The sequence below is a fragment of the Corythoichthys intestinalis genome, chromosome 3 (genome assembly GCF_030265065.1).
Source record: "Corythoichthys intestinalis isolate RoL2023-P3 chromosome 3, ASM3026506v1, whole genome shotgun sequence".
In the NCBI taxonomy this organism is placed as follows: Eukaryota; Metazoa; Chordata; class Actinopteri; order Syngnathiformes; family Syngnathidae; genus Corythoichthys; species Corythoichthys intestinalis.
Genome location: NC_080397.1, coordinates 38,073,778 through 38,094,109, shown reverse-complemented (window position 1 = coordinate 38,094,109; position 20,332 = coordinate 38,073,778). Strand labels below are relative to the sequence as shown.

At 38.3% G+C, this 20,332-nt stretch overlaps 1 protein-coding gene across 1 annotated transcript; it reads left to right on the top strand.

The window, feature by feature from the left end:
• Positions 1 to 185: 185 nt before the first annotated feature.
• LOC130913289 (cytotoxic granule associated RNA binding protein TIA1-like) lies at positions 186 to 17,946 on the top strand. Its single transcript, XM_057831771.1, has 12 exons — positions 186 to 420; positions 1,096 to 1,192; positions 1,400 to 1,498; positions 4,740 to 4,794; positions 7,812 to 7,899; positions 8,072 to 8,147; positions 10,518 to 10,626; positions 10,709 to 10,807; positions 11,597 to 11,681; positions 11,921 to 12,059; positions 14,338 to 14,486; positions 16,145 to 17,946. Exons 1-12 carry the CDS (start codon positions 392 to 394, stop codon positions 16,281 to 16,283), a joined length of 1,164 nt encoding a protein of 387 aa, XP_057687754.1. The 5' UTR covers positions 186 to 391; the 3' UTR covers positions 16,284 to 17,946.
• Positions 17,947 to 20,332: the final 2,386 nt, after the last annotated feature.

Genomic DNA, 20,332 nt, shown 5'->3' with positions numbered 1-20,332 from the left:
TTCAGTTAATAGAGCATGATACAAAATTTCAGAAAAATATAATTTCAGATCAAAATTATAGTTGCCTTATTCCATTCCAAAATGTAGGAAGCTTCTATTTGCGCGGGGGCATTTCATTTAATGTCTTATCGTCTGCCTGGGTGCGCTTGATTTTAATTTATTACAGCGCGCAGGGTGACGCTGCTTGCGCCGCTCTTCCGCCATCTTCAACTTCCTATTGTTTGCATCAGACGGAGTCTGTCTGAATGTCCTGTGTGTGCGAGCGGACTCAGCCACGGACATTTACGGATAGTTTTGGCGCTCCCAACTATCCACCTCCGTCGCTAAGGTCGCACAACAGAGTTTGTATGTCATTGAATTAAGGACCTCTCAGGACGCGACCACTACCTTGATGATGGACGACGACCAACCTCGAACACTGTGAGTACAAACGGCCCCGTCTATGTCCTGGAATGGCAAGGCTGCTTGCTATGGCGCGTCGGAAACATCCACGTTGTGACTTCGGGAAGATTTACCACGCCGAAATTCAAACGCAGTATTTGTTCTATTTGTAACACATCCTCACAGCGTTTAGTCGTACGCTGTGATAAATCATTCGTATCTGACGAAAATGTTTTCATAAACCGCACGAGGCGCAGGAAAGGAAGGAGGGTTTGAACGTTTTACTGAATGGCTAACCAATGTAAACTTACGAAGCAAGCGTTATATTTTTAATTTAATACACAGCGATTTAGATCTTAAATAACTAAAAAAAAGTATATTAACTTCAAGATATTCCTATCTGGAAGCAATGTCTGGAATAAATGAACGCCGACCACGATTGCCTTGGGACTTAGCACGAGGCCCGTTCAAGCCGGCGAGCGTTCTCTAAAAGCAGAGCCACGTCAACACTTGTCGAGACAGCTCGATACAACTCGAGTAAAGGGGCAGCCCTGTTTCAGTGCTCGGGCACGTGCAAAATGTCAATTCTACCATTTTCCATACCGCAACATTGAAATCAAATTCACTAAAGCTAGCCCGGTTCCTCGCCTTTGTTTGCATGCTACTTCCTGTTTGACCAAGCCTCGATCTCTCCACCTTTACCCTGTCTTGTAGGTATGTGGGGAATTTGTCCAGGGATGTAACAGAGCCCCTCATTCTGCAGGTCTTCTCACAGATAGGACCCTGCAAAAGCTGTAAAATGATTTTTGATGTGAGTATTTGCCCTGTAAGTATTGTGTTGACATTGGGGAGCAGGCCATAGCAGGGAACAAGGGGTGTACACTGTGGCTTATAGAGGTCTTCCAATGACAGGTGTATCTTGTTGAATTATGAGTATTATTATCTTAGGCCGTTTCATCAATAAGTACATGACACCATGGATTTTGACTTAATGTCAGCCTTGTTTTCCAATCAACAGACAGCTGGAAATGATCCGTACTGCTTTGTGGAGTTCTATGACCACAGGCATGCTGCTGCCTCATTGGCAGCCATGAATGGAAGGAAAATAATGGGTAAGGTAAGCTATCGTAACTACAGGGTGAGTGGGGATGGGTGGGCTTGGGATTTGCAAGGTTGCCTATTTTTATATGCACACACAGAAACAGTGGACTGACCATATAGGCTAGGTAAAAGTTTATATGTGACACATCAACCCTAACACTTAAATGATAGATATTGGCCCTCCCAATTGACCTGTAGCAAAAGCTTTGCTCCCCCTTAGTTACTGGTGCCAGTCCATCAAGTTTCTTGACTCCCGATGGCACAAGGAATGGGAGGGAGACGTATAACGGAGTGTGTTAGTGATTTATTTTGCAGCTGTACCAATAGAATATCCTCCACATCAAACAAAAAAGGTTTACAATTAGGGCTGCAGCTATCGAATATTTTAGTAATCGAGTAATCGACTGAAAATTCTATCGATTAATCGAGTAATCGGATAAAACAAATATATTTTTAGGTGAAGAGCAATTATAAATATACATGAGAAAACAAGACATTTCATCTAATCTTGATCCATTTTCAGTCAATCAATGTTTTTATTTTCGATGTATATTGTTGAAAACAGTCAACAATTGCATCTCAGATGTAACTAGAATAAAAAAGACTAATTCACTGTTTTCACTCAAAAAACTTTTAGATCTTATTAAAGAAAAAAAAAAAAAAAAAATATATATATATATATATATATATATATCTTACCTAAAAATGCCGTTACGCTTGATAACACACATCACTTAAAAGTTAGGATTTTTTTCCCACGTGTTTCAATTGAATTTCTCTTTGTGTCAAGCCATTTTTAAGTTCTAGTTAAGTTTTAAGTTAGTCTAAACTGTAAGTCCTGATAGGATTTGGAGTTTTTGCAGTGTTCAAAATAAATGTATGATACAGGCTGTATTGGAGAACATTAGGGACCAGTGCTACTTGGTGTTTTATCCAGCAATGACTACTGAGCTAAAATTGATAGTTAGCATGATTAAGTTTTTATTTTACACCCTCATCACTCCACAATGCTATGTTATGTTAAAACCTGAATGTAAGACATGTTAGCCAAGCATCGACAGTGGTCATAATTAATTGTAACCTAGCCCTCCCCAGGGGTAACGTTATGTGAGCTAGTAGCGACAGTAACGTTAATCTTATTTATTAGCGCTTAGCGCTCTTTATTAGCGCTTAGCGCTCTACTGCTTTAAGATGGCGGCGGTTTACTAACGCTGCCCAGACGCGGCCGAGTCTGTCAAATCGCATCTAGTTCAACATACATGTGATCTCTATGAGACTCAGACGCTACCTGTACCAACGTAGCATCGTGCGGGCTAGTATTTAGCAACGTCGGCGTCGTTTGTGTCGGCTGCAGTAAGTTTTTTTCCCCTTCTTCCTCTCCACACGTGACAACGCGTTGTCCCGCATTAAAAGTAGTCCGAGCAAAACGTGATGTTTAGAGCTGTCAAAATAAACGATTGCTCGAGGTGAATAAAATTACTCGGATCAGTTTTTAAACTCGAGTTGCTCGAGTACTCGTTTCAGCTCTAGTTACAATATTTTTGTCTTCATCTGTAAAGTTGTAAGACAATTGCTTGGGGTGTGCCATCTTAGGCACCCCACGATTCGATTCGATTGCGATTCAGGGTGCTACGATTCGCTTATTGAACGATGATCACGGTATTGACGATGATCACGGTTATCACGATTATCGATGCATCGTACATTACTAATTAATAAAGTAGACAACCAAATTTATGTCCATTATTTATTTAAAATATCCTAATGATTCAACAGGAATAATGGAAATGTGCCCATGCAACAAAAAGCTGCCCTTAAGCTGCTTTTTTATTTTTTTATTTTTTGCAAGAAAGTGCAAAAACATTAACCATTTTAAAGGCAGTACTTTTCTCTCAACAATACAGTTTACACAGGTGGAATGAATTCCAAATTTTCTGGAAACAAAGTGTCGTTAGAAATAAGACTTTTGTTAGCCAATGCACTTTGTTTTCACAGATTTCTGTATTTTTTGCATGTTTGTTCTGGATATGAAATACACGTTAGCAAATTAGCTTAACGCTCGGCGCTAACTGTTAACGTCTCAAAAACAACAATAAAGGCTAAACAGTACAAGAGGGTTTGTGTACTTACCTCTTATAGACGCAGATGGGCCTTCGCTTGGGGTGGTGTGGCTCAGTGGTAGAGTAATTGTCCCCCAACCCAGAGGTTGTGGGTTTGATTCTCCACCCTGATGAACACGTCTAAGTGTCCTTGAGCAAGACACTGAACCCCACGTTGCTCCTGGTGCTGCGTCACCAGTAGGTGGATGGTGAGATAGTGTAAAGCGCTTTGAGCGCCTTGAAAGGTGGAAAAGCGCTATATAAGTGTAGCACCATTTACCATTTAGCAACGCACTCAGGACATTTTTCAATTGACATGACTTGAAACTACTGCTGGAGATCTGAAAGACGAGGAGCAATGAGCTGTCTCTCTCCCCCTCTCGCTCTAAAAAATAACTTGCGCACAGAAGCATGACCGCCGGGTCCCTGCCTGTCTCATACACAAATTTATTTTCCAGTCTTTTGAAAAGGAGTAAATCTCTCGCTCAGTAACCTGCAGCATCCATCATAACGTTGTGCGTGCGTCCGTCAAAGGTGTCCGGGCAGCAGACGTGTCTGCAAATTCGTTTCGCTACAGTGGCTGTCATAAAGTTATGAGGGAAATCATCGTTTTTGAACCTTTATGAATCGTAATCGAATTGTCACATGTCGAGTCGCGATGCATCTAATAATCGATTTATTTTTATTTTTTTCCCGAACTCCCTTACAATTGACTCTCTTAAGGCTTATAGTAACCGTCCAATGAACTAATTAGACAATGGAGGCATGCGTAGAGCTTGACGTACCATTCTACAATGTTTGCTAGGACGTATGATTGTTCAATGGCCGTTTGGAGGTCTGCGTTTGTGAAGGGTCAATTCTTGCATAGTCCTTATTTTATATATTTGTTTGCTGAATGTTTAGTAGACACTATTTTCCCCTGACAGGGCTATTTTTTTTGTTAAATCATGCAATCATGAATTTGAAGTTTTTCTGTATTTTATATCCACTTTGATTATAAAATCCAGTGACCAATAAACTTGAGAAATGAATTTCACATATTAGTGCGGTCAATCCATGTCTATTCATCAAATGTCAGAACGTCAACCGGTGTGATTCCGTCACAGGTCTCTTGTTGTAAATCCCACCCCATCTGGCTTTTTATTTGTCCTTCTGCAGGAAGTTAAAGTCAACTGGGCCACAACGCCAACAAGCCAGAAAAAAGACACAAGTAGTAAGTACAAGTGATTTCACGGATTGTTATTTGTTTTCGTTGTTTATTGTTTTATATATATATATATATATATATATATTTTTTTTTAACCCCTGTACCATTTCCTCTCATTGCTTGCTTGTAAGGATGTCCCCAATCCAATCACGTTATTGGAAATCAGGCAGATCGGGCACATTTTTTAGAGGATCAGAATTGGATGAAAAGGATCGTGTTTTTCATTATAAATAAATATACATATTTTTTTAAGGGTTAAAAAGTAACAAAATAATCCAGAAATATAATGGCATTGTCAAAAGTAACAGAAACATACACGTTTTATACTCTGCAACACACCCGGAAAAAGCGGAAGATGAAGTACTGTAAACAGTACAGTACTGTAGCATGGTTGGAACTTTTGTTTAAAAAAACAAAACAAAAAAAACAACATATTTTTTGTTTGGTATCGGATCGGCACTCTGTCTCACCAGATTCTCAAAATCATGTGATTCGGACTCTGATGCAAAAATATGTGATCGTGACATCCATACTTGCTTGTATTCATAATTCCTTCTCGCCACCTAGTGGTGCTTTGCTATGGCCAAATAGTTTTACTCCAGCTTGTTTTGTAGATGTAATCTCATGACGTCGTAAGGTCATAGTGTATGCAGCAGTTGTTATATGCCAAGCTAACTTTGACAGCTATTGTATTACTAGTTCTTAGTAGTGATGGGTCTGGCAACGGCACATGGGTCAAGTTCATAGACCAACCCTCGTGTCGGTGCATGTACCACTTTAAAATGGTCATTTGCGTCGCTTGTGATTAACATGCAGTCAGTTCACGGTTTGTATTGAATGAGCTGTCAAACTCTGTGGATATATGTCAGCGTTAAGCCTGTCGTGACATTCGATAATTCAATTAATCGCACGGTAAATAAAAAAGAGGCGTAAAAATGCAGTCATTCGGCACATGTGCGTGTTGATTGCATTTGTAACTCTAGTTCCATTCATAGATGTTAATTAGTCTGGTCACCAACACACCGTACAATTAATCTTTAGAGATACAAAATAAGGAAGCATGTCTATATTAAACATTGTAAAGCATTAGCATTGCTACATTGAGGCTAATGGAAAAAGACTGTACAAACCACTTTAGCCTGCTATAAAACATTGGCTGTCTTCTCCAAAATGCAAACCTGCTATTAAAAGGTGACACTTCAAACCTGAAAACTTGCTGGTTTACAGCATTTGCAAACGAAGCGGGAAAAACAGAAAAAAATCTATTGCTGACAGCACATACATGATGAAAAATGAAGTTCGCTTTTTTGTTTACTGAGTGTAAAGCTTACGGTTAGCGGCTTAGCGAACGTACTTCCGGGGAACATTTCAAAATAAAAGCACGTCATGTTCAAGATGTAAATAAAGATTTCTGGAGTTAATCTCACATACTTTAGATTCTATACTAAGAATAGTTTCACACAGATTATGGAAAAATCTGATTGGCTTCATTAATTTGCTAACATGCACACTTTGCAGGACAAGACAACAGTCATTTTAGATCAAATGATCACTTTTTTCTGGCTCTAATTAATTGGCAGAGAACAAAATGGCATTGGGTTTCTCACCTATTTCGTATTCTGCACATAGCTAGCTTTCAAATGACTCGTTATGCATTGTGTGTTTTTTTTTAATATTATTTTTTAATATAGTTTGTGTTTTCTTTTTTCAAGAATAAACCTTTATTGCATTAGAATGGGTGACTTATCAGGACATATTGTAACTAAATTAGTACTTACTGAATTGGTGAAAAAAATGTCAATAATATCGCATATTGGCAATAATTCGAAACAAATCGCCTACTAAAATTTGTTATCACGCCGAGTGAGCGTATCTGCCTCCTGACAACAGGATGCATGGTTTTCTGGTTGGAGCTATGCAACAAAAGTCAAATGTCTGCCTCCAGCAAGTGTAATGCATGCAAACTTGTGCCGTACGAGTCTGGAAGACCTCACTCCTAATGCTTTCAAAACCCAATGCTGAAAGTGAAAGCTGAGACATTTAGCTCAATGGATAGTGCGATCTTAAAACAAGAGATTAGGGTGTAGTCAAATTTCTCTGACTTTAAATCGGGAATTCTGAGAATAAAGTCTTATTTATTGACCGTTAAATTAAGATATAAATACACATTTAAATTTATCTTCTTACGTATATTAAAATATGAGTAATTAAAATGCCCTAAAATATATTAGTGGTCACGCAAATGACATTGTCAGTTACAGACGGTTTCAATACAGTTTACTTATAGCTGTTTGTGCCTTGGTTAAGCATCACTTGTGAGTTATATGCTGCATTTGTTCCATGTAACATGAATGTTATGTACCTACTTTCATTAGATAAATTACCGTAGTTTTATCAATCATCTGAGGTCACGGTGCACAGTATGAGAGGTATACTGTGTAGGTAGGACTTTAGCGAGAGATTTGGTCCTTGGCGACAAATTGTAATGGCTCTTATTGATGTAATTCTCTTTGCCCAGTTATAGAACTCATTATTTATAACTTAGATTTTGTATAGTAATTTTTAATGCAGTGGATTCTTGTAAAAGAATCCACTGCATTAAAATCTCATAACACAAGTTTAGATAGAAATTAATAAATGTCTGCTCAAGAACAATGAATAGATTTATATCTGGCATTATATCTGTCAGAAAGTCACTTGCGTGTCACAGTAGAAACCAGAGGTTTACATACATTGAATAATAAGAACATCTTCTTTTTTATCATTGTCTGACATGAGTTCATGCCTTTTGTTATGTCCTGGGAAGCTGCTAAATCACACATTCTCGCCATTTTAATTAACTGAACACACACCTGTGGTTGTATTTGGAGGCACACCTTTAAAAAAGCCTCTTGGTGTTACGTCATTGGAAAATGAGAGGAAAATCAACCAACTCCATAGCCTTCCTTATGTTCGAGTTCAGTCTGTTGGCAAACAATAATTGATTTTGAACGTTAATATTTCTTATTGTGTTTTTTGAAAAGATCACTTCCATGTCTTCGTTGGAGACCTCAGTCCAGAAATAACTACAGAAGACGTCAAAGCTGCCTTTGGACCGTTTGGCAGAATATCGTAAGTAATATTTCAAGCACGATCAGAGTATTGAATCATATTACTGCCAAAAAAAATGCCCCGTAAGAGAAATTTAGCTATTTTCTCTTCCGTCTTGGAAAAATCAGATGTAGTTGCATTACATCTTCGTGTGTGTGGGTGTTAATATATGACAAGTTGTTTTTGTCTACAGAGATGCACGTGTTGTGAAAGATATGGCAACAGGGAAATCTAAAGGCTATGGCTTCGTGTCTTTCTTCAACAAATGGGTAAGTAATTATTTGACTTGTAAATAATGCGTAAATGGTGATGCTCTCCAGGAGTGGCTGTTGTGGCCTCAAAATTACCAAGGAGCTGTAATCTATATGGTTTACAGTTGTGCAGAGTGAGAAAGCATGCTGCCGTCACAACTTGCAGCAGCTATTGTATCTTTGTATTGCATTCTTCTATAGTCTTTTATTTTTACTCAAGGAACATGTGTCCAATAGATAAGGGATTCTCATAATTCCTTATCCAAATGAACCTCGTTAGGTCGGTTGGTTGTGTCAACCTTGTGGAATGAACGCCTATCCTACCGGTCCCAAATACCAGTTTTCAGATGCCAAAAGTTGGCTGACTCAATGCAACACTGATGTCTTGTGTTTTGTTATGTCTAAGATGAATATTTTCCTGATAAAATCAAAATGTTCTTTGTTGTTTATTTTGCATCACCCCCCCAAGTTATTATTTTTGTTTGGGTTATGTAAGTTTAAGGTCACAGTTGTGGTTCAGGTTTAGAAATGTTTCGTATTGGTCTCATTTTGTAAATCACAAAAATCCCTTACATTTGAACTGAAAGATTTAGATTTTCTCTAATTGCACACATTAAAGTGCCTGTGACACGAAAAAGCATGTTTATTTCATAATACACGCGGTATTTTATGCCCCTGAATGATATGGGCCGCTTGGATGTGTGTGGAAGCGATCGCTATTTTTATTTAGTTTTTTGAATCCCGCGCCATGAAAATGAGTGACTTCTGGCTTCGGTCTTGCATTGAGGAGGAGGGCGCTGTGACGTGTACGGTAGAAGACGTCCTCTTCACGCTACAGTGTACTGTTGTGTATGAGGACGAAGGATTCAGCTGATTTTGCGGATTAATACGTTTATTTTTCGCATCACGCCAGCCAAACGGCTGCAGAAAAATCATTCTGTATGAGGGAGAGGCGTATGCGCCTTTTTGGAGTTTCAAAAGGTTCCCATTCACTGTGGATATTTACTGTGGGACCATTGGACTTATGAGGAAGTGAGTAAACATCTTGTTTTGTATTATGTCAAAAACGAATACAGCAATTACAAAGTAAACACTACAAACTTCCTTTAAACGAAGGACTACTTACGTTTGATCATTGATAGGCATGTAAAAAGCTCTCCTAATGGTCATTAGCAGCACCACGTTAGCTGCACAACAAATCCAGCCACCCTCCTCCGGGGAACGAACTGTAAATTGCTCTCCGCCAGGCGGTTTGCCGATCCACTAAGACAATTGACAACCGGGTCGTCATGTCAAATAATCCAGGATAGTTATGTGTGATTTTCCACTTCGAAGACTTTGAAACATCACTCTGTTTGGGTTAGCATGTCGGCTAGCTGTCACGGCTTCTGGTTTGTTTACATTCTCCGAAGCCGGGGAAGGGAAATGACATATGTCCGATTTAGGTGTCATAAAATATCGTTCGGGAGGTGCGACAGTAAAGGTGAAGTCGACATTTTTGACCATTATGGAGTAATTTTGCCATGTCGTCCTGAATAAATGCATTTTTATTATTTCATATTCCATTCAGCACAATACTGTTATTTGTCATGAACATGCCGTTTATTTAGCAATTGGGGAAAATACTTGGATAAAAAGAATATCCTGTAAAAATATTGAAGTAAAGAGACAGAAACAATGACATTTTGCCGCTCTCTTCGTCGCGTTTTCCTCGTTGTGAATAGTTCCCCCTCGACGGGCTGACTGGTCCTTCTCAAGCCATATAGCTATTGGGGAAAATACTTGGATAAAAAGAATATCCTGTAAAAATATTGAAGTAAAGAGACAGAAACAATGACATTTTGCCGCTCTCTTCGTTGCGTTTTCCTCGTTGTGAATAGTTCCCCCTCGACGGGCTGACTGGTCCTTCTCAAGCCATTTATATAGCTATTGGGGAAAAATACTTGGATAAAAAGAATATCCTGTAAAAATATTGGAGTAGAGAGACTGAAACAATGACATTTTGCGGCTCTCTTCGTCGCGTTTTCCTCGTTCTGAATAATTCCCCCTCAATGGGCTGAATAGTAAAACCGATGAGCCCAGTCTACCGCTGACGTCATCCACCTGTTGGGGACGCTAAAGCCCTATAATGGTTGGCGTGGCTAACAGGCAGATTAAAAGACTAATTTCTCGTCATCTGTGCTTTTCTAAATTGTTGTATATAGTCGAATCGTCTCAAAATATGATTCTAATTCACATAATAATGCCATTAAAGACTTTTTTTTCTCGTGTCATATGCTCTTTAAGAGCGATATTGGCAATTTTGCTACAATTATAACACTGGTACCCCCTCTCGTCTTGTTGTCAGTCTATTGAAATGTGAAATCACAACATTCTTTTTCATTTCAGGAAGCAGAGAACGCCATTCAGCAGATGGGGGGTCAGTGGTTAGGAGGCAGGCAAATCCGAACTAACTGGGCCACAAGAAAGCCCCCCGCACCAAAAAGCAACTATGAAAGTGTGTGATTATAAATATCCAGCAGTTGCTTCCTCGTGTGATCATGGATGAAAAACAGTATTTATTTTCTCCTACCTTTTAGCTGGTAACTCAAAGCACCTGTCATTTGATGAAGTAGTGAACCAATCCAGCCCCAGTAACTGCACTGTGTATTGTGGCGGCGTCAGCACGGGACTTACAGGTGAAAATGCCTCTAGCAATTTTAATGAGTATTTAGAACAGTCTTTTAAGAATGGTCGCACATAATGTGGGGGACACGTACATAAGGAATAATCATATTGGTAAATAATGGTGTTTTGATAGTCACGAAAATAAAAAATTGTTGTGCACCAAAATGAAAATTCTTGGCAGAAAATAAAAACAATAAACATGCAATTAAGTCAATCAATAAGTTTTTTAATGTTATTCAAAAATTCTTAATGCTTGGAATACAATCAAATAAAATTAAATGAAAAAAAAAAACGTTGAGAGACATCTTTTTCAAGGTTGATCTGGCCAATAAAGCAGGGCACAAACTTTATATCTTGACAGTGTTTAATTGATCATGCCTAGTTCGCCTTCCTCAGTTTTGACATTCATGTTTTTTGTTCTTTTGCCAATCAGTCAGGTTTGACTTTCCATTTTTGCTCTTGAACACCACCACAATGGATTTGAAATTCGATGAGCAATATACGCTTTAAATGCGGACCTTTCTGTGAGAAGTTGCATTCCAATCTAATGTTCACACCCATGAAAGTTAAGCATTGCTAGATTTGAGATGCCCTATCCACAAGAAATGAGCTTGATCACACCATCAAATACCTGAAAATGTAAACTTTTCAATGGGCATGTAATCATTCATGTTGTGCATTCTTTAATTTAGGGACAATCGTTTTCTTGTGTGATTTGCAGAAATGTGGTTTGGCGTTTTTCTGTTTGAATCCAATTTTTCATGACTTGATAATAATTACCTTTGCTTTTTGCTTTCCAGAGCAACTAATGAGGCAGACATTTTCTCCTTTTGGGCAAATTATGGAAATCAGAGTTTTCCCAGATAAAGGTTATTCATTCATAAGGTATGTGAAAACACTTGTATAAATCCATCAATAAATAGCTTACATACCTAAAATCTGTGTTTTGTTCTTGTCTGTTTTTTGATAATTAATACCCCTGCCGTAGCTCAATTAACAGCACCCAAATGACTTAAATGCAATATAGTGGAATTTTGTTGAAAGAGGTACTATTTGACAGAACATTTGGATTGCCTGTAGTCTGTTGCTTGTTAATGATTTTTTAAAATATTTTTTACATTTAGGTTCAACGCCCATGAGTCAGCAGCCCACGCCATTGTGTCTGTGAATGGGACTGCGTTAGAGGGCCACATAGTCAAGTGCTACTGGGGTAAAGAGAACCCAGAAATGATGAACCCGGTGCAGCAAATGCCTGTGCCTCAGGTAAATATTTTTTTCAGTTGCAGCAAAAAGTGGAACAATGTTTAAAACGGATTTATTAAGCTTTACAATTCTATACCATTGCAAACATGGGGATGGCGTGGCTCAGTGGTCGGGTAGTTGTCCCCCAACCCAGAGGTTGTCTCTGCCCTGATGAACTCGCCTATGTATCCTTGAGCAAAATACTGAACCCCACATTGCTCCTGGTGCTGCATCACCAGTAGGTAGATGGCGATGTAGTGTAAAGCGCTTTGAGCACCTTGAAAGGTGGAAAAGTGCTACACAAGTATAACACCATTTACCATTTACATCCATTTTGTTATGTTTTATTTCGGTATTTTTTATGTTTGTTACATTTTATGGTTTTAGATGACTCGAATATTTCAGCACTTTAAATTTCATTGTACATGTTTCTATGACAAGAAATATTCTATTCCTATTCTATTGCATTTATCCTTGCCCAGGAGTGGGTAAACCTTTTCACTCGTAGCCAACAATAGTTTTCTGTAATGGTTCACTGATTGACGGGCCAACCGACTGATCAGTGCATTAATTTTGGGGGATCAATGATTGGTATCACTAAAAATAATAATAATTACAGATGTCAATCGATCGGGTCCAATCACATCATTTTCAAAGTATCGGGATCGGCCAAAAAATATCGGCCATGCCTTTTATTTTTTTAATTAAATCGTTTTCTAATTGTATTTAACGTTACAGACATAATATGTTACTCATCCAGAGTCTTTAGTTTAGGCTTAAAGTAGGGTTATCAAATTTATCCCTATAATGGCGGTATTTAATTTTTTAAACACTTTATCACGGTAAAATATTTAACGCAATTAATGCATGCGTTGCACAAGCCACTCACGCATTGTTGAGCTCAATCTGTAATGGCGCCATTTCACTTATATAGACAGATAAAAGGCCACGTAAAATGAGTAGAGTGAATTTTGGCAGCCTTTGGAGCCCTTTTTTTTAATTGGCTAAAGCCTTACAATCCCTCTCCCTATGATTAGAAGTATCATGGGAAGCAATGTGGGGAAGCAAGGTAACAATCTGTTTCTTAACACCTTATGTTATTTCCCAACGCAGAGAAGATATATCCATTGGTAGCACTACACACAGTCATGGTTCCACTTCCCATCATGCATTGGGGCATGGCTACAGTGTCATTTACTGAAAGCTCAACAAATACACTAGATGGCAATATTTAGTCACAATATACAAAGTCACAAGTCTTTCTATCCGTGTATCCCTCTCACAAAAAGAATGTTAATAATGTAAATGCCATCTTGAGGATTTATTGTCATAATAAACAAATACAGTACTTATGTACTGTATGTTGACTGTATATATTTGTCCTAGTTTTATTCATTTTTTTCTTAATGCATTGCCAAAATGTATATGATCGGGAACAATTATCGGAAATGATTGGAATTGAATCTGGAGCAAAAAGAAGCAATCGGATCGGGAAATATCGGGATCGGCTGATACTCAAACTAAAACGATCGGGATCGGATCGGGAGCAAAAAAACATGATCGGAACAACACTAATAATAATAATAATAATACATTTTATTTCTAGAGCGCTTTTCAAGCCGCACAAAGACGCTTCACAGTACGAACAAAACAATAATTAAAAAAAAGATATTCAAAAGATAAAAGATTCAAAGCACAATAAAGAGAAGATATAACAGAGTTAGGGATCATGATGGGTAAGAAAGAGTGAACAGGTGTTTTTTGAGTCTGGATTTGAAAAGTGAAATGGTAGATCTACGGTACTGCAAAGATCAGGGGGTAGGGAGTTCCAGAGCTGGGGCACACTGACTAAAGCCTCTGGAACCAAAGGTGGAGAGACGGAAAGGGGGAGAATAGTGGAAAAACAAAGTGGATGGGGTGGATTGTTCAAACAGAGTAAATTGCAAAGGTAGGGAGGGGCCAAGTCATGGAGTGCTTTGAAGGTGATGAGGAGGATCTTGTAATTGATTCTTTGTTTGACGGGAAGCCAGTTAGGTTGACGGAGGATGGGGGTGATACGGTGAGCGGTGGGGGTCCGAGTGAAAAATATAACCTATTAGCCTATTAGTTAGCCACATTAGCGCTCTAGCATTTCGTTGCGAACATTAGTGGTCATTAATATGAGCCTCTGTGCACTTGGTAGGCATCTTCATACTTTCAGACTTTTTGAATTGCAGGCTACATTGGTCTTCTGTTTTTAATCTATGCAATCACTGCTCATTTTCCTGTCCTGTACTTGACCCACTTTGCCCTTCCGCAGAACAAGATGAGCTTCCCTGCAGCTCAGCCTTACAACCAATGGGGCCAGTGGTATGGCAACGGGCCTCAAATCAACCAGTATGTCCCAAATGGGTGGCAGGTTCCCACCTACAGTGTCTACGGTCAGGCCTGGAATCAGCAGGGCTTCAAGTAAGTAGCCCATCATGCACAGGGCCCCCCTTCATCACCTACTGCTACTCAAGCACCATCAAGATTGTGGCATCAAAGGCCAACTCTGGCTTAAGGAAGGGAGCTGTGACAAATGTCTTTCTCAACTCCGCATCCACCTACTTTCCCATCAGTCCCTCAGGTTGACCATCTAAATGAGAAGGTTTTTTTTTTTTTTTTTTTTGGTTTTTTTTTTTTTTTTTGGCCCCAAGTGTGTTATGCCTGAGCATTTTACATCATGGTCAAGGGTTTTTCCGATGTTGAATTTGTTTTGCCATTTAAATTGTAATTTCACTTTTCAGAGTTTCTAAACAATAAAATAAGTGATTTAAAAATATAAATGCTAAAAATGAGTTTCATTCATTGTCCGTACATTAAGGCTGTTATATCATTGCATTGAAGGATTGTGACTGCTCAAAACTAGAAGCCCACGTAATCACACCTCAGACATTACAGAATTGGTAGTCCATTCGGACTCTCATATATGCACGTCAGGATTATCTAGACCCATTTAGACACCCAGTATATAACATCTGACTTGGTGGCTCTTGTCCTCCTGGTACACAACGTACAGTAAACCTAAGTGAGCAGAGACACGTACAATTCTAAACAGGATTAGCAACATATTAAAACATCAATGCTTCCAAGCAAAAAATTCTAACATTTTTGGGGTTTTTGTTCATTGGGTTAAAAGAAGAGGTTCCGCTGCATCAAAAAAAAAAAATCATCACTATCTTTAATTATAGATGCTCATTTCTTTTACTAGGCAGCATCAATGTTACCAGAAATGTTTGTAAGAGAAGTTTTTGGTGACCTTGGTTTGTGTTGCTGTCAACTCTAGTCCACAATATTTCATTTTAATTTGTGACAAATCACTGGTACTGCACGTTGTTCAGCCTCTAACAGATATATATATATTTTAACATATAAGAAATGTGGTTTTTGTCTATCATCACATAATGCCAGTTTTCCCATGCCCCCTTTTGTTTGTCTTGATCTATGAATACAAGCATTTTTGATACTATATGTCAACATGAAAATGTTAGTAGGTTCTATTTTGTTGATATTTTCTGTATGCCCTACCCACCCCTACAAATGTTTTTTTTTATTTTTATTTTTTTAAGCAGTTTACATGTTTTATATTCTTGGGAAATATGGATTTAAAGGGGTGGCATTTGTTGTGTAGTACAGTAGTAGTGTTCATAATTGTGAACAAAAAAAAAAAAATACAATAACTGCTCGAAGGACTGATCTTGCCCAATTTAAAATTCATCCCCAAAAAATCATTTTCACATTGAATTTGGTAGTTTTCTGTGTTGTGGTGAAATGTGAACTCTCAAAATCAGGTCTCTCTGAATTGAGAATGGGCGAAACCAAAATGTGCTTGCTGCGCTTAACCTGTCTGCTGTTTGTCACCTTGCCTACCATGTTTAGTCAATAGACATCTTTGCCATAACCAATTTCTGTTTTTAATTTTTTTTTTGCTTTGTCTGACAAACTAATAACTTTGCTTTCCTAATTCTAGCTTGTCCAATTTCTAATAGCTCTAATGTTTATTAGCTCCTTGGCTCCCTTTTCGCCTAATCACTTCTAACCTGCTGGCATTTTGTTTGTCTTTTCTCTCTACCTCCTTTTTGCAGTCACTTACCGGCCAATGCTGGATGGACTGGCATGAGCGCCATCAGTAACGGTGGGGTTATGGAGCCCACACAGGGATTGAATGGGAGTATGCTAGCCAACCAGCCTGGTATGGGAGCCGCAGGATACCCTACACACTGATAAAGGGGAAGGGCAGGTTTTATGTCAACAATATGCCTTTTTGGCTTAAACTTTCTCAGTGGGGCAGTGGGACACCACTTCTTGTTTTGGCAGGACTATGACTTTTACTTGGACGTGGATCTTGATTGGAGGGATTGACTTCTGATGGTGTAAATGGGGTTTCTTTGGTGGGGGTGGGAGGGTTTGAGGTCATGAGACCAGGGGTGGAACTATTTGACCCACACTGGTATTTACACCCTGTGTGGTAGCCAAAACTGTCTTGAGATCCTGGGCTTGTACCTTTTTTGGTGAACTGTAAATGACAAAACTGTAAAGGAGAAACTTCTTTCCAGATTTTACAAATGGCTTCCATTGTAAATCCTCAAAATTGTTTTTGATTTTTTTGTTTGTTGCAAAAAGTCATTTATTTCAGCTAAATTATAACTTTTTTTGAGGAATGGAATTCTTAATTTTTACAAAAGTTCTGATCTAATGCAGGGATTCATTTTCCACTACTGCTTCTCTGCAGATTAAAATTGCACAATTCCCTGCCCAGCTTGTACTTGACAAAGATTTTTTTTTTTTTTTTTTGCATTCCATTTTTTATTCATATCTTTTGGACAGCCTCAAATATTTTAGCCATGTATATAACTCACCATTTGAAATGTAAAAAGCTACTGTTAACTTGATTGCTTTCATTTTGTTTCAACAACCTTATGGTTAACTCAGTGCGTGAGCAGCAAAGTTGTACTGCCAAATGTGACACTGGCACAGTGTGACATGATTCTTTCATGCAGGGAAAACGACAGCATTGCCATGCAGTGCACACCTAAAAGTTTGACACAATCCTGATGTAAAGAAATATTACTTTTTTTTTTTTTTTTTTTTTTTTAAAAGATCTGTTGGGATGCCAGTTTTTTTATATGTACAAAACTCGAGTGAATTCAACCTTTACACTTGCTCTGTTTGCCAGAGACAGGGAGGCCTACATTGCTGTTGCCTTATGAAGCGCGTATGTTTTAGTTGATAAGATACTATTCAATTTTAGGCAGTGCCTACAGTTGTTTTCAGACCCTTTTGTCTAGAGAGGTGTTAGCCCTGAGAACCGATGACTCTGCTACTGTAATAAATCTTTTCTTGCTTTTGTCTTATTAAAATGCTCATGAACACAAATTACAATGTGTTTCTATCGTACCTGTCAAGTTGTACGGTCTCGGTGTAATTTGTACAAGTGAGCACTGATTTTTAAATGTGTATGCCGTACGTTCAAAATCTACATTTTTCGTGCATTACGTTTTTTTTTCTCCGGGTTTTGTCACCGTTTCGGCAACGAGACAATGTGGGTTACTATCCGTTACTACGTTGGTTGAATGACGCGAGAAAAACTCTGAGAGAGAAGAGTTTGCGGTGATGCTGTAGCAAACGCAATGCTAGGCTAGATGGCTTCAATATTTCCTGACTGTAGCCGACAGCCTACAATCTACGCCTAGATATCACATGACGGCGTTAGTAAAGAGCCGCCATCTTAAAGCAGTAGACTTCTCAGAAAGGCTCTTGTAGTGAACCTTCCTAGTGAACCTAAGTATCTAAAATACTCCCAAATCGGCAAAATCTTGACTTGAATCTTTCTTTAAATGATGAAACAGTTTAAAACTTTCACATGTCGAAAGTAGACTGAAGGGAACTCATGTAAAACGGGAGCAATTTTAACAACTTTAACAGTTGATTCACAACATTAAATGACTTCCAAACATTGCAAAGGTTACTATGTTTTTTTTTTTTTTTTTTTAAACAAAACAAAACATGAAAGGCAACACCAGTTACTTTGCCAAGTACTAATTTCTCTTACATTCAGGTAACTGAGTTACTAACTCAATTACTTTTTGAGAGAAGTAATTTGTAACTTTTTTTAAAAAAGTAAGCTTAACAACACTGGTCATAAAGATGAAGTCTTCAGAATGAAAAGTGACGAAAGAGATTTTATTCTGCCAATTTGTTGCCGGACACAGTTTGCCTGCAACCATTGCTGATCACTTCTCAAAATTAGCAAAAGAAATGTTACCTGACTCAAAGATTGCATCGGTAAGTTAATTTTATCAATTGACCTTTTTAATTTATAATTGGGCACACTAACTAAATACCCTCAAGTCAAACTGAATTGCCGGCTGAAGTGCAACCATCAAGACATGATTGAAATTGCCAAAAGTGCTACATACAATTATAACAAGTCACTGTTAAATTTTAGTAATCATGATGTACAGTGGGGAGAACAAGTATTTGATACACTGCCAATGGGAAAATCAAATACTTGTTCTCCCCACTGTAGCTGAAGATATTGGTTGTTATTTAATTGCACTAGGTTATATGTTACAATATTACCAATAAATTAATATTTAAAACATTTTTTGTTTCATATTGCACGCTATATATAACGTTGTAAGATTAGTCAGCAATTTGTAAGGCCATACGTCACCACTTGTAAGATTGCCAACGGCCTTGGGTTGACCGGTATGATTTTAACTGTAGGGCAGTGTTAAAACACTGAATCGGAACTGACATTTCCCTTACATATGTGAGTTTGTATATTATCGGTTGACTCATTCATGCACTTTTAGACACCAGGTGGCGCCCTTAGCCTATTTCCTCAACCTGAGCGGTGCAGATTCTTAACACCGATTCAAGACGAATTTGAAAACTCAAAAACATTTTTTGTTGGACATGAATGGATATTCATGTGTTGTGTCAGGAAAACGACTTGGTATACACAACGGCCTCAACACTCCATATATAATATTCGGTTTAGGACAGTCTAGCAATCTGGCTGGCCTAAAAAAGTTTGACAGGCTGATAAATGGTTTGTCTCTTGATGGCTTCTTAGCCAGGACTGGACTGGCTCATGCTTCACTGAATCTGTCAGAGTGAAGGATGAGCACGTTATAAGAGGAATCAATTGAAGTAGTGAGGTTTGCTGTCTTTGACTTATGTTATGTCATCCTTCATCTCTTCTGGGGGTGTGGGGTAAACCTAACAAACAAACATGACATTATCTCAGTATTGCACAGACCCTCAACTTGAGCTTCCAGTTATGAAATGAAAATAATTTAAATGGACGATAAGATTTTATTAACGTGTATCTCGACAGAAAGGATCTTGATTATTAAAAAAAAAAAAAAAAAAAAAAAAAAATGTTTAGTAGTGAAGAAAAACGTCAAAAAAGCCATTATTTCCGAGAAGTAGACACAATTGTGAGCAGATGTTTTTAATAAAAAGCCAGCCCTACCAATCAAAGGAGAGTATCTTAGATAGTCTGCAGCTTCTGTTGACGTCATGTAGGCCTATTCTCGCAGTCGGACATATGGGCATTAATGACATCACCAGCCACAACAAAGCGTCACCATATTGAAATGGGGGCAAAACATAAGTCACAAGCAGTTGCTCTGTCGTGCATCGTAGTACAAACACGTTGAACTTTTGTCTTATTTGCGGTCCTTTTTTCCGTCGGAATGACTAAAAGTTGCCGTGTTGCGGGTTGTAACACAAGGGAGAGTTCGGAGCCGCATTTGAAGTTCATTCTTCCTCGTGAGAGGAAGAGGACAAGCAAATGGCTGAAAGCAATCAATCGAGGAACAGTAAAAGAAGACTGTTCCGTGGACCATTCTCGCCAGTGGGAACCTAAATCCAGGTACGTTTACGTTTGCAGTCGACATTTTATTACTGGTGAGCAGTGTTGGGCACGTTACTTTAAAAAAGTAATTAGTTACATTACTACTTCTTCCAAAAAGTGAGTAACTGAATTACTACTCTATAGTAAAAGTAACTAGTTACCAGGGAAATTACATATTTCCGTTACTTTAAAAAGAACTTGTTGTATGTCAAAGAATTTGACATTTTCTGAGCAGTATTCGAGTCAGTGGAATAGAGAAGAAAAGATAGGTAGTTAACTTGTTAGGTGCTTCAGCAGATTTGAATTGCTTACCACAGATGTCGACAAAAGCTTTGCCCCGGGACATAAATTACACATTACATGCAGGTTCTCTCCTTTAATTTTCGACAAACTTGAAATAGTGTTT

Excerpts from the sequence above, each read along its gene's own strand:
- LOC130913289 (XM_057831771.1), top strand. The coding sequence starts at position 392 with ATGATGGACGACGACCAACCTCGAACACT. Across the intron at positions 1,193-1,399 it reads GCTGTAAAATGATTTTTGAT|ACAGCTGGAAATGATCCGTA; the intron begins GTGAGTATTTGC and ends TCCAATCAACAG. Across the intron at positions 7,900-8,071 it reads GGACCGTTTGGCAGAATATC|AGATGCACGTGTTGTGAAAG; the intron begins GTAAGTAATATT and ends TTTTGTCTACAG.